The 15,396-nt window shown below is 43.7% G+C and overlaps 1 protein-coding gene and 1 long non-coding RNA gene across 3 annotated transcripts in view; one reads left to right on the top strand and one right to left on the bottom strand.

Annotated features, from left to right (window-relative positions):
* LOC143212917 (zwei Ig domain protein zig-8) overlaps positions 1–15,396 on the bottom strand; it is a 556,020-nt gene that overhangs the window by 14,351 nt on the left and 526,273 nt on the right. For both annotated transcript variants that reach the window (XM_076432232.1, XM_076432233.1), the window contains exon 5: positions 10,105–10,232. In XM_076432232.1, coding sequence (XP_076288347.1) covers positions 10,105–10,232 — 128 coding nt within the window. The remainder of the gene's footprint in view (positions 1–10,104; positions 10,233–15,396) is intronic.
* Positions 12,574–15,396, top strand: part of LOC143212921 (uncharacterized) — a 34,280-nt gene continuing 31,457 nt past the window's right edge. The window contains exon 1 of the long non-coding RNA XR_013009825.1: positions 12,574–13,151. This is a non-coding gene — a long non-coding RNA (uncharacterized LOC143212921). The remainder of the gene's footprint in view (positions 13,152–15,396) is intronic.

Below are 15,396 nucleotides of genomic sequence, written 5' to 3'. Positions count from 1 at the left end.
GCGACAATATTGTGCGAAAACGAACGTGGTCAAAGCGTGGTGAAGAGTCTCGAACGGTGGCCAAACCAGGACTTACTGCCAGGAAGGTTCTGCTGTGCTTATGGTGGGACTGGAAAGGAATCATCTACTATGAGCTGCTTCCATATGGCCAAACACTAAATTCGGACCTCTACTGTCAACAATTCGACCGGTTGAAGGTAGCGATTGACCAGAAGTGGCCAGAATTGGCCAACAGGAGAGGTGTTGGTTGCATCAGGACAACGCCAGGCCACACATGTCTACATATAGTGACTCGCCAGAAACTCCGGGAGCTTGGTTGGGAAGTTTTGATGCATCCACCTTATAGTCCGGACCTGGCACCAAGCGATTACCATCTTTCTTATCCTCGCAATACTTCCTTAGTAAATCGCTTGGTCGAGTTTTTCGCCAATAGGGACCAGGGCTTCTATGAGAGAGGCATTATGAAGTTACCTTTAATATGGCAACAAATTATTGAACAAAACAGCGCATATTTGACCCAAATCAGACAATCCGGACCATGTTAAATAAAGTCTTGAAATGAAGGTAAAAATAATGCATCATATTTTTGAAACATTTAGTTTAAGACGATCGAAGTTTTGCAGAGTTAAAGATGGAAACCGGAAGCATGCTATTCAAATCCGATAAAATTCAAATATTTATAGCCCTCGCTCGAATCGACCCGCGCGCCCGGTCCATTTTTACGATACACGGAAAAAATAACGATGTCCGGATGTCGCGGACCGACGCGAAAGGAATCCCCAATGGATAAGTTTAATTTCGCTCCGACATTCGCCGCGATAAATCGCGGGCGGAGCACGATCGCGTTTCCCGTGCGGGAGGGCGATTTCGCGCGGTGAAGCAAATCGCTCGATCCTGGTGGATTCAATCAAAGCTTGAAAAGGCTATCGATTTAAATGAAGTAGATAAATTAAGATTGGAAGGGCACGGGGAGACGGGGTCGTAAGTCGAGGGGAAAAAATGTGGTGGTGGCTCGTAGGGTGGGTGGAGAGGAGGGGAGGGGACTACGGAGTCGTTATCGGGGTGTGGAAAAAAGGCTGATAAGACAGAAGTAGCAACGTGCTGGCTGGAAACCATTCCAATGGACCATTGAGCCCAAGATGTTCCATCGAGCCGTCGAGGATCCCGTGGGATGCCGATTTCTCCTATGAACGCGTAATGAGGCTGACGAGACTTTCTCTCTCTTTCTCTCCTCTCAGCTTCCTACCATTTCCATTTCCCCAGCTTGGGGACACGGAAACTCTCAGTCCCGCGCGCGTTTAAAACTTGCCCGAATTACGGACTCTACAGCGCGACCGAAATTATCTAGTTCCCTCTGGTTGGAACTCCACGATCCCCGCAAAGATCTCGAAAATCTGAGCCCGTCCTCGATCCCGAAATAGTGGAATCCTAATTTCTAGCTCGTCGAATCTTGTTTTTCCGCGCTCCGACTCCCGGAACGGAACCGGTCGAACTCACTTTTCGGACGCATACTCGTTTTGCTTTTTAACCAAATGAAATCCGAGACGATGTCTTCCTCGAGGGAAGCGCTAAAAGCTCCGCGTATCTCCGGGAAATTTCTTTAAAGCATTAAGGGGAGCGTCGTTATCGCGAAAGCTTTCCTGTTTCCACCCTTTTGCCCTTGTCTCCTGGCTTCGCGAAAGAGGGAGCTGTCGCTGAGGGTAAACTTTACTTTACCGGACTCAAAATTAGTACCTTTCTCCTACGAATTATCATGTATTTGGTATGTAATCCGGTAGATTTTTACCCGGCGCGGATGCAGATCGAAGTTTCAATCCTCTGGGATCAATAGTTGACGAGCTATGGTCGCTTAATGTTTAGCATTTTTGACAGGTAAGGGCGCCGCCTTTAAGAAACTGGAAATATGCTCAACTTTAAGCGACCATAGCTTCTCAACTATTGATGCTAGAGGTTCGAAACTTCGATCTGCATCCGCGCCGGGTACAAACCTACTGGATTACATACCAAATACATAAAGGTAAAGTAAAGAGCAGCCGTCGCTGATGATTCGCGATGCGAAGAACGACTCGAGGAGTCGATGTTGGATCGGAAATCTATCTGTGAGCCGAGTTTTTATTTTTCATAACAGATCCGCAGTCTGTTAATAATGCATACCGAACATAAGCCTTTTTACGAAAGTAGATTGCATTATCATTTTCGTTCGAGGGCTTAACAATAACAATTTCGCCGGTGTTCCAATATCGAGGCGTTCCCATTGGAAGTTTTTAATTTCAAGCCGTGCAGATGCTCCTCCGACGAAATTTTTCCTGTCGGCGCATGCTAATACACATGCAAGTCAATGATCGCGGTCTAGTTTAATAAGGAATATCAAAGATACGGTCTCTCGCATAATGCTCTGCAACCGCGTTGTTATGGAAGCAATGTTTTTTTTTCCGTCGCGCGTATACCGGCTGTCTTTATTAGGTGATATAACTTCTAGGTCGCCGCAGAGAGCTGTTTTAATGAAACCGGCTTTCTCGGTAGCTAACTTACGGCAAGTCGAACACCTAAATATCCGTGGCCCGGAGAGTTTAGTGTCTGGCGTAAATGCAGACTTTTAATTGTTTCGGGACTGTCAAGCCTGGGCTCAGCAATTTTTCTCGATCGTACTTGATCCTGCTCGAGACCGATCAGAGTCAAGTACGGACGACTGTCGTCTTCGCTCCAATCAGCATCGCGAATTAACTTGATGCGGCAGCGATTAGCAACAGCTGTCAGCTGCTCGCTACTGTTCTCAATTGTTCGAGAACAGCTATCTCAATCAGAAACGAAGCTATGCAAAGATTGCAGTGCCCCGCTAACCAAGCCAATTAAGCGCGATGTATACGATATTGTTTCTCATCCAGCCTGCTCTCACCACCAGGTTGGCATCTATGGTATTCCGGCGAGTTTCTCGATTGTTCAACTTCAAGCTCGCGTCCATCCACACCAGTTGATTGCCGACTGACATTGAATAACATCGGACAATTAACCCCGCGATGAAATGTCGGCTTCCATTAAGGATAGTCCGGGAGCCCTTGTATTTAGATGAGATCGACTCTCTTCATGACTCCGTGAGATTACCGTTCACGGTAAATTACTTGATCAACTGCTTTACGATCCTTGAAACGAACTTCCATGATGGCTGTACAAAACTGCAGTTAAGAACTCCAGCTTCCGCGACTTTAAGACTTACAGTCGAACTTCATTTATACACAAACCCGTTGATCATTTATACAAAGCTGAATGTTGTGAACAAAGTCCGGGATCGGCATTTGTGCGTTTAGTTTCTCACAGCGTTCTGCTAAGTACGCCAGGTACGCGCGAAAGTAACTAAACGCCTCGCATGAGCGTTCATTCGAACCGCGGTCGAAGGTTTCGTGCTCATAAACCGTTTTCCTTTTTAAGGGAACTGTCAGCTAGATGACAAGTCTCGTTACACGTATCGGCCGTTGCGCGCACACGCTCATTCCGTTCCTCTTTTTACGCGTTCCGGAGCTTTAATCCGACCCGCAGTGCCTCCGACGGCGACGGCGAGCGTTCCGCCCGGAAAATGTGTCGGGCGTTAAATAAATAATTCCCCCGCGTTTCGTCGCAACGTTTTACGCGCCGTTTAAACTTTCCCCGGTTTTTATTTAACGACTGACAAAGTTCCCGGAGCCATTTTACGAGGCGCTGCTTGTGCTTCCCTATTTCTTTTCTTCGCCGGACAAACATTGACGTCGGCGAGTGCTACATCATGGCGGAGATTAAGACATTTTGAAAGCCCGCGCCGCGAGAAATTGCTATTCCAGTGTTTCCTCCTCGTACAGACGTAGCGAGTCGAATCGACGCGATCGGATCAAGTCGTTTACCTGGAGGAAATCCTATTAAAGAATTGTTAAACGAGACACAATATCGCGTCTTATTTATGTGGTGGTCGTGGACCATTGCCAAAACGGGAAAAGCGAAGACGCTGCCAAATCGGTTTCCACGGTATTACGACGACAGAAATAAAAGCGCATTCCGCGGATTTGTAACTCTCATTTGTCCAGGATAACGGCCACGGTAAACCAATCCTGGTCAATAGGGACTTAACCCTTTTGTGTTCGTAATTTTCCTCGGTTCGGTCAACGGTTACCACGGACGACGTGTTCTTCACGATCGATAAAACTCTTCGCTTCGATTCGGCCGTCGAGTGCTAATCGAAGAAAATTATAGTGTCGTGTTACACGCAGGAATGCGCGCCGTAGAACCCGCAATTACAGAAAAGACCGTGCTAATAAACGTGAAACGTTTGCATCGCGTTCCGGCGAGCAAACCTGCACCTGCACAGGCGTTGCAAACTTCCTAGTGCGTTGTAATCGATTTTTGTTAATCGCTCCAAGTTCCATTGCTACCGTCGAGCCAGCCCCGACGAACTTAAATGAGTGCAACGAAACTTCGGAACCGAACCCCTCCGATTCCGAAGCGACGTAACTTTTGTCGACGATTTTCGCGTGTTGGATCCGGTAACTTGTTGATCCTCTTAGAGCGAATCGAATTCACGTAATTAGCGCGCGATCTACTGACCCGGAATCGCATCTGAACGCAGTTCATGATCGACGTATGTGATCGTCTTCTTTCAAACGCAAGCTTTTCGTTTCTATCGGAAAGACAATAACATGCTGATCACAAGAGTATAATCGACTGCTTAAATCATATTGAATGGGATGTTTCGCTAGCTAATACTAACGTCGATGATTCTACGAATATTTTGTACGACCATCTTTGTTTTGCGATTGAGAACTATGTTCCTAAAATGCACTTTAACCGTTCGACTTATCCTGAAATGGTTCTCTGAAAACTTGATTAGTTTAGTTCGTAAAAAGAAACAGGCTTATAGAGTCTTCAAAATGTGTTCTCAACTGTGTGACTGTCTGACTTTTGTCAACTTGCGAACCGAATGTAAGAGGACTGCTAAACATTGCTGTTCTTTATACGTACGCAAAACTGAACTATCGGCTCGTAATAATATTAAATCCTTCTGGAGTTTTGGGATTTTTCTAAGCGAAAAGCATCTAGCCTACCAAGCAACATGTATTACAAAGAAAATGTGGCCACTAGTGATGACAATATTGCGAATTTATTTGGTACGTTCTTGGATCTGTCTACCGAAACGACACTACTAATTACAATTCCACAGAAAATGGTTGTAACCCCTGTTTTTCTGACATTGGTATAGACATTAGTGAAATTTATATCATGTTAGATGAACTCGATGTCGATAAAGGGCCTGGAATGGATGGCATCCCTCCCTTATGTTTCAAAATGTGCAGCTTTATTTTATCTCTGTCTATTCCCGCACGTTGGAAAACCAGTCTGTTTGCACCCGTTTTCAAGAGCGGTGACAAATCAAATGTTGAAAACTTTAGACCTATAAGTATCATTACTGTCATGTCCAAAGTCTGAAGAAATTGTCACTAATAAGTTATACGGCTCTGTCTTTCTCTCTCAATATGCGTACAGCAACATGGTTTCGTAAATGCACTGCAACTATGTCTCATCTTCTTTGGATGCCAATCTACAAGTTGACACAATATTTACTGATTTCTATAAAGCTTTTGACACTGTAAATCATTCCCTTCTAATTGAGAAGCTTTCTGCTTTGGGCTGCAAGAGTAATCTATTGGCATGGCTAGAAAGTTACCTTAATAACCGGTTACAAATTATACGTATAGGTAGGTTGCCTATCATCCCAATTAAATGTTCTGTCCGGAGTACCCTCAAGGCTCCCACCTGGGTCCTCTACTATTTATAATGTTCATTAATGATTTAACCACCATTTTTCTACATTGTAAGTATCTCCTATTCGCAGATGATTTAAAAATCTTCAGCATCTCGTCCCGGGATGATGCTTCCAGATTACAGGCAAGACCTGGATCGTTTCTGCGACTGGTGTCACAGGAACGGTATGGATCTCAATATTCAAAAATGCCATATTATGCGCTCCTCCCGTCGTTCTGTACCTCTTTGTATATCCTTACCGTCTTAATGACTGTATTCTCTCCTCAATAACAGAACTTAAGGACTTAGGAATTCACTTCTCCTCTACCTTATACTTTTCCAACCATTTTTATCACATTGTCAACTCCGCTTCAAGAATGCTTGGTTTCATAATTAGTTTTTCCACTGATTTTCATTCAATCCATACACTTAGGTTGCTATACATATATTACCATTGTCCGTCCCCAGTTAGAATGTGCTTCAACTATATGGTCTCCGAAAAACGTTAAATATGAAATTTCGCTCGAAAGAGTGCAGCATAAATTTCTCAGGTTTTGTGCATATAAGACGAACAACCCAATGTCAATCTTTGATCATGATTACTCTAAAATATTAAACACAGTCAACCTGTAAACATTATCTGATCGAAGAATAGTATCCGACCAGAGCTTTATTTTCAATTTGATAAATAATAATATAGATTGTCCCGCACTCCTGAGGCAAATCAATTTCTACGTACCTGAACGTGTTTTGAGAACGAGAGCAGGATTTCAAACAATGAAATTCAAATCCACATGTGGAGTAATAAATCCTTTAAATCGCATTATTGCTAGCTCAAACATACATTATAATAATATTGATTTTTTGAATGGCACGTTACAGGCATTCAAACGAAAATTACGCAAGACTATTTGTTAATATCGTACCTGTATTTGTTTAGTTTCACGCTTGTCCCTTCTTATGTAAATTGTAAGTTAAGACTTCTTTTTTGTTATGTTCCTTTTTGTTTTTATCAGTGTTACTGTTAGAAACTGGAAACATTTGTATAGAAGGACCTCAGTCCGTATATAATAATAATAATAATAGTATCACAGATCTGGATTCACTGTTGCGTTTACACAAACAAACCAATCGCGAGGAAAATTGCAAGGTAAAGGGCTGAAAACATCGAGTCAACACCGTGTCAGCCGGTCGTCAAAGGGGGTGGGAATCAGATTAAGGGGATCGAGGACGCGGAATACGTCCCGTCGACGGATGTCGAGCGAAAAGGCAACGGACGAGTTGTTAAGTCAATTTAATTGTGACCGGATTGGTCTTCTCTATTTGCTGGACGGTGTGAATGCCACGAACGCGCACGGACACAGAGAGGTAGAGGATGTGGCCATCTGGCAGCCCGGTTCTCATCTGCCTGCATCCACAAGTATAACCACTCGCAAAACACACGGCCGTGCCGATTGCGTTCGACAGAGAGACGCGGTTTCGAAATTCGATCGAAATCAGAGAGATCAGGTTTATTAGGGTGCAAGGGGATACCCCGGTGAAACTCCGCGAGGGTTTCTTGCGGCCGGAAAATGTTTCGCGATCGATCAGTCCCGGCGACCTTATCGTCGAAGGGTTGCAATTTCGACTCATTCCCCCCGGGACGATTCGAGGCAGTTCTCCTTATCGTTATCGAGCCCCGAGACGACGCATGAAACTCTCCTCACCGAGCTGCATCGACCCCCTACGCCTTTTCACGAATAATTTCGTTCCCGTAAAGGCGGGACCTTAGGGAGGCCGGCGAGACGCTTTTTCTGAAATCTCGACACAGTCGCGCAGTGGACATTTCAACACTATGGCTGGAACTAATCCGAGACCGTTCATGAATGAGATAGACAAAATAAAATGGAAAGAGATCTTTGAAAAATGTATCAAGATGATATGGTTGGGGAAAAAGTAATCCATTATTTCTCCGCTAGATAGCTGTAGTAGTTAGATAGTATTAGATAGTATAGATAGTTGTGCTCGTTGGAAAAGTGACATTCCGTCCTAGAAAAAATTCTTCTACAGTTTTGTGATTGGTCGGTTCAGTTGTGAGTTGTAGGGTGTAAAGGATGGAGGTTAACAAAGAGGAAAAATTCGGTACATTTTACAACTTTGCTTTGATAAAGGTGAACATGCAAGGCAGGTGACTGAATTTGTGAATGGAGTTTATGGTCCGGATACTGTCACAGCTAATCACGCGCGATTTTGGTTTCGTCGATTTCGTTACGGGAATTTCGATGTTAAAGATGCACCTCGCACAGGTAGGCCCGTCGTCGAAAATGTCGATAAAATCATGGAAATGATCGAAGTAGACCGGCATGTTAGCGGTCGTAGCATCGCCCAGTAGCTAAAGATCGACCATAAAACAGTTTTAAACCATCTGCATAAAGCTGGATTAAAAAAGAAGCTCGTTGTCTGGGTGCCACACGAATTGGCGCAGAAAAACCTGATGGATCGGATTTCCATCTGCGAAGCATTGGCCAAACGGAACGAGATCGATCCATTTCTTAAACGGATGGTGACTAGGGATGAGAAATGGGTCACATACGACAATATTGTGCGAAAACCAAGTGGGCAAACCAGGACTTACTGCCAGGAAGGTTCTGCTGTGCTTATGGTGGGACTGGAAAGGAATCATCTACTATGAGCTGCTTCCATATGGCCAAACACTAAATTCGGACCTCTACTGTCAACAATTCGACCGGTTGAAGGTAGCGATTGACCAGAAGTGGCCAGAATTGGCCAACAGGAGAGGTGTTGGTTCCATCAGGACAACGCCAGGCCACACATGTTTACATATAGTGACTCGCCAGAAACTCCGGGAGCTTGGTTGGGAAGTTTTGATGCATCCACCTTATAGTCCGGACCTGGCACCAAGCGATTACCATCTTTCTTATCCTCGCAATACTTCCTTAGTGATAAGAAATTGGCATCAATAGAAGATTATGAAAATCGCTTGGTCGAGTTTTTAGCCAATAGGGACCAGGGCTTCTATGAGGGAGGCGTTATGAAGTTACCTTTCAAACGGCAACAAATTATCGAACAGAACGGCGCATATTTGACCCAAGTCGGACAATCCGGACCATGTTAACTAAAGTCTTGAAATAAAGGTAAAAATAATGGATTACTCTTTTCCCAACCAATATTTTGGTGAGAAATGAGACAACTACATAAAAATGAACTATCGCGAGTTATCGTCCAAGTTATTTGGTCGTAATGAAAGCTGGCTCGGCGCGCGTTTAATGTGTAACTAATTAGAACGTATAGAGAGCAGGAATGTATTCATTTAGGGCTGGTTGCACATTTAAACTTGCGGTGCTCGGCAGTGTCCCGGATATTCGTCTAAATGTCTCTGGAAATTTGGTCAAGTCCCGTTTCAATTAATGTAGAGTCAGTGCTATCCTTTGGCGAATTACTGCGGTCCCCGTTGTCTCGTTAACAGTTCCAGAATGTTCGGGACACCACACGTTAGTCACGTGCGACGAGATTCATCTTAAGGCTCGCCCGTTCCTGTTCGTATATTTGCGGCGGGGAATCTCGAGGCTCTTGGTCAGACTTAATGCTCCTAATGGTGTCCCTTATGCGCCATTATCAGTTGCGATGCCGTTGACAATTTACCATTTCCCGCAGTCAGCTGTATCGAAATTTATTGGCCCTCTACTCGCGAACACTCTGTTTTACGTCCAGATGTACAGTGCCAGACAAAATGATAAAACACTCCAGATTTATCTGCCAATAAAATAATATCGGTTTCCAACATTTTCATTCCCGTCGAAAACAGCAATGAATACGGAGGCACATTATATAATATTTGCGATAAGTTCGAGCAGGACTCTGACCTAAAAGTTTTATTTATCGACGGATTAATAAAAGTTCCGGACGGGCTTTCGATCAAACTGAAAGTCGAGTGCAATAAAATCGTCAGGAGCGACGAATAGGTCCGCGGGTGACGTCGAAAATTTCGAACTAACTTCATTAAGGCAGAAAACCGAAGTTTTCGAGAGCGGGAGCCGGATGTAAGCGTCGGTACATGTCAGGCATCGAGACTTTCGAAAACCTACGATCATCATCAATTATCCGCGGCAGAGTTGACGCCGTTGCAAGTTGTCGCAGTTTCTTTATAAACGCTTCTCGCGCGATGTTCTCGTATTTGCACTTGTTTCAACGTGTCGCGAAACGCCTCGAGTTTCATTCGATGTTTTTCCGGTGGGAAACTCCATAGCAGGACGATAAACTCATTTCAGCTATTTTTTTTCTCTCGCTTTCCCGAGCGTACTCGTTTCAGGTTTTCTTCTTATTAAGGAGACGGATACTTACGGCGTCCTTATGGTTCCAGAATATATAAGCTGGGGCCTCTGGACTCTGCCAAATTATGCACGTGAGGTTTATGGTGCTTCCTCGATTAATGTACAGGTCCGGTGCACCGAGGATTTTCGTTTGTGGCTCTGCAACAGAACAATTGTAACCGTTTAGATTTCATTTCTCGAGTAATCATTATCATGTTAAATCATGAAAACTGTCGACTGACTCTCTTAGTTGTCTGATGACTTTACAATCCCCCATAGTTAACATTAAGACCAATTCACACATTTTTGAAATAAAAAGGAAATATAACCTTTTTATTAGAAACTCACATAGCAGTGTTATGTACGCAGGCTTTGCCTACGTGACTTTTGCTCCCTTCTTGAAACTAAGTAGAAAAATGGATCTCTGACTGGATAACCTCCAAAGATGACTCATTCTTTCGTCGCGGAATTCGCCTGCTGCCCGAAAGATGGGGAAAACTCATCGCTAACGATGGACAATATTTTGATCAATGTACTTTTTCATTTTGTTTCTTAAATAAAGCTCTACTTTTTGTAAACAAACGGACTTTCCGATTGACCTAATATATTCAGTCGTATCTCAAAGATTGTAAATTATCTATTTGAACCATAATTACATCTTGTAACATTGTAATACCAATCTGTAAAATTGTAATACCACATTGTAAAGTGAAATGGACCCATTTAAGGGTCTAAAGAGCTTGAATAAAAAAAAAAACTATAGACTGTATTCTACGTGTACGAAGACACCGTGATCGGTCAAGTAGAACCGACACTTCCCCCCTCAATCTATGTATGTGACCCCTGGCACTCACGAGCCACTCAAAGAATGAATCAGCGAGAATAGTGACGGTCATCGAGGGATCGCTGGTCACTGTATTCATCACGCCGAAAAATGGCAGGCCCGTCGACGTGGCCGGTATTTATAGTCGATTCGGTTCGCCGATCCGTTTTGTGTCCTTTCGCGGTGCCACGACGAGGAGCAATGCGGTTGACCTGGCTCTTCTGCGCGGCTCGAAAGCGCTTTGAGGCCGGCTCATACAGAGGATATCCGCTATCGTGTGTATTATCAAAGAGAAAAAGAGACGCGGAAAGGGTGTGGGAGCGTGCGGCCGCACGGCTGTGCGCGGCGGCGGAAGTGGGGTGCGGAAGAGGGGTCCATCGGTGAAAAAGGGCGCGGAGAGAGGCTTCTATAAAGAGAGAACGAGAGAGAACCAGACCCGGTAAAAAACAGAAGTTGATGCTACACAAAATAATTTACACATCCAGCAGGCATAAAGAATTTCTCTCGCAAATATCCACCGAACGAAACTCAGTCAGCCAGGCCTGCCTCGAGCAGATATCGAGCACTGCCTGATGCCAGCAGATGACGAGCATTAAGCTGTCAGAACGCGCTCGAAGCTGAGGATGTTCGGAATCTGCTCGATTTTGGACAGCACACCCCGCCAGCATAAAGCGATACTTATTCGGACGCAGAAGTATCGCTTTATGCTGGACCGGTGTGCCGGCACAAGGTGAGGGCAGAATGGAGGCAGCTCAGTCCTTCGTTTAAGAGGGCAGCACGGTCGCACTAATATGGCGGATGTCGATCATGTATATCTCTTGTATTTCAACAATTTGTTAATGTTCCTCTAAAATATATTACAAAATTTCTCTGAATGCCCATTCTTTACTCGCTTATATATTAATTTATAGTCTTAGAACGAGAATTTGTGCAAACATGTCAAATATGGAAAGGTTTTAAATAATCTGTATATGTAGGTTAACTACACAAGGGATATTATCCGACGTCCGCCACGTTACTGCGACCGTGCTGCCCTCTTAAACGAAGGACCGAGCTGCCTTCGTTCAGCTCTACTTCTGCCCTCAGCTTGTGCCGGCACACCAGCATAAAGGTCTAGTTAGTTTGGGACAGGCCAGGTCCGGCACCAATGCTTAAGGATAGGGCGCCCGGCATCTCCGGAAATTTCCGATGCCGGGCACCCTATCCTTAAGCATTGGTGCACTGGCCGTGCCGGACCTGGCCTGTCCCAAACTAACTAGACCCTAAAACGAAACTTATTCGGACGCAGAAGTACGTTGTTCCGCTGGCGCAGTTTACTGTCCAAAATCGAGCATGTTTGCTTACTGGGAGTGTGCAAATTCGCCACAACGGATGACCATTAGTTTTCTTACACCCTGTACACGCGGGGGCGTATGTCGCGCGCCACGAGCAGATAGGAAGCGAGGAGAGGTCACTCGGCGCAGATCGATGTGAATATTTTCCGGACGGCCTCCTCTTCGAGAATTGACCGAAATAACCGGGCGGCGTACTTTACGGCTTTGTGCAGCAGATGATACCAGAGACGACGGTTATGCGCACCCAACCCTTCTCTCTGTCTCGTTCTCTCTTCTCTCCTTTCTTCTCTTCCCTTCTAGCCCTCCCCCCGTGCCCGTAGAGTTACTTTTGAATAGTTTTTCGGCCGTTTGATTTTATTCGCGTACGTTCATTGTGCCGCGACATCGAGCCGCTCGAAAAGTGCTTGTATTGATAAAGATCCTGTTGCTGGCGATCGTAAAGCCGCCGGCTATAGTGCTCGCCCGTTTCGGTTGATTCCTTTTTCTTTTTATCGGCCTGTTCAAATTTTTACCGATTTGTTCAGCTTCGTCGACGTAGACGGATATTTTCTTTACAGTTCTTGTTTGAGATAATCGTGTTAGGCTGGGTCAGATAGTTGTCGGCGAGGCAAGGCTGTTTCGCCGCTCTGGGTCATTGAATGAGATGCAAATTTCGACGCGCAGTTGTGTTGGCCGTTCGTTCTGCTTAAGATTCCCGAGGAGTTCGAGGGAAACGCGACACTTAATCCGTGTGTTTTGCCTTCCGGCAGTCGCGTCTGAAATTTTAACGCGACCGGTCACGTCTTATTCCCCGAGCAACGCCTCCTCGTTTTCGCGCTGAGGAGGCTGTAATATTTTTAGCACTCACTTCGGGCTTTCTGGGTTTATTTCGACCTTTCGCGCGTTCGCCGACGGAATAAACAACGGGGATAATAATAAAAGGTACGGTGATTCCATTAACGATAGCGGGAGAGAGAGAGAGAGAGAGAGAGAGAGAGAGAGAGAGAGAGAGAGAGAGAGAGAGAGAGAGAGAGAGAGAGAGAGAGAGAGAGAGAGAGAGAAAGAATTTATACGTGCACATTAATTGGGTAATGTAATGGGCTAGATAAATGAAATTTCATACAAATCAGGCAGAGTTTACTGAAGTATGCTAATTTCGGTAGCGCTATTAAACCACACGGAACACTGTTTAAACTCCCTTCGGCGTAAAAGAATACTTAATTAACGCCGCGCAGTGATACAGAACTTTAATATTTAGCTCCATTATACTGCGCAAAGAATTGTTCAACTCTATTTAGGCTCTCCTGTTGCCACCAATTTCTCAACGATAACTCTTCTTCTTCATTTTAATAATAAAAAAATTCCTCCTGGTACAGTTTCGATTGAAATAGATAATTTCACTGTCGAATCCAGTGAAACTGTTCGTTCTCTAGGCATTATTTTTTATTATACAGGGTGTCCCAGCTAACTTGACCACCTTGAATATCTTTGTTGTTTCTAAAGATACGTGAAATGTCTGCAGGACAAAGTTGAATGGTAAAATATATATACAGAAATACAATATAATTGAAACACAATGTAATTGAAATACAATATAATTGAAATGCAATTTATAATTGAATTACAGTATAATTGAAATACAATATACTTGAAATACAATATAATTGAAATGCAATTTATAATTGAATTACAGTATAATTGAAATACAATATACTTGAAATACAATATAATTGAAACACAATGTAATTGAAATACAATATAATTGAAATGCAATATAATTGAAATGCAATTTATAATTGAATTACAGTATAATTGAGAAATACAATATACTTGAAATACAATATAATAATAATAAAAATACAGCTCTCCAAATTATAGCCCAGAACTTGGAAGAACTTGCAACATATTTTTATATTTTTCTTTCATATACAGTAACCGCGGGTTTACTGTCGAACAGCCGTGTTCTACACGGACAGTATTCCCGCAGTGACATCATTTTTTTCAAAATGTAACACCAATATTTAATCTTCTTTAATTTTCATTATTATTTTATGGAACTTTCGCCAACATATTCGTGGCATTTTTCTAATGCAAAATGGTACCAAACACGATATAATTTCAACTGTACATATTTAGTGGTGTAATCGACGATGAAAGTTTCGAACGCAACGAAGAAAAGCGTATTGGAAAGAAAGAGACGCGGTTGTCGAGTCAATGTGTGGTGTTCACACCGATATACCCGAGCCGAGAACAATTATTTCATCTCGAAATATTCACAATTATTTCGAGAACATGGGCTGTGTTTCCGTTTACGTCCATTCTCAGAATTTGATGAAATTTTGAAAATAGGTTCCATTGCAATTACGAATTGCATTGTAATTTAATTGACTGAAGATCTGAATTATAAATTACAACATAATTGAATTACAATTTAATTCAATTACTTTGTAATTATAATTCTGGAGTAATTCAATTGTAATTCTGCACAACTCTGCTCTGTACTAAGCATTACGTTGTAATAAAAATCTCATAAGAGATTTCATAAATGAAAAAAGAAAAAAATTTCTCAACGATTTTTCCTGCGGGTGCTTCGCGCGCACCGCACCGCACCGCTCCTCTCCAGTCTACAGATTTTTTGCTTTCCGGTGTTTTTTTGTTGTTGAATTTTTTCTCGCCGAAAGATCGGTGACCGGGGTTATAGCAAAAGCTGGGCAATACCGGCCATGTGTCGATCGATATCAGGAATATACGCGAAATGCTTTAACGTGGGTTAACCGCAGATGAAAGCCGGACCGGACCGAACTGAACTGGCTGGACTACCCCCGGCCCTGGCCGTCCGGACTGAAATCACGTATTGGCTCTTCGATACGAGGTTCCAGCCTCCTACCTTCGGAAAAGGTGTACCCATCCCCTTCAAATTCTAATTAGTGGCCCAGAGTGCTTTTAGTAGAGCGAACTGTGACGCAGAAACGGGCACGGCTCTGCATTCATCTGTCCCTTAACCTGTCACAAAGCGTCTGCCCTCCAGAAACTTGTAAAGCGGATCTTTGATATTCGCGAATTCGGCGCGGAAGAATGAATTATTACCACTATTATTAGATTACCGGATGGAACCAGCGGCGCAAACTTTAGCCGCGTTTCAGACGTCGAGCGGAGAGACAATTCCTCATTAATATTTATTACTAAA

This window comes from Lasioglossum baleicum, chromosome 10 (assembly GCF_051020765.1).
Source record: "Lasioglossum baleicum chromosome 10, iyLasBale1, whole genome shotgun sequence".
Taxonomy (NCBI): Eukaryota; Metazoa; Arthropoda; class Insecta; order Hymenoptera; family Halictidae; genus Lasioglossum; species Lasioglossum baleicum.
The sequence above is the reverse complement of the archived record's forward strand: the minus strand, read 5'-3'. Positions and strand labels throughout refer to the sequence as shown.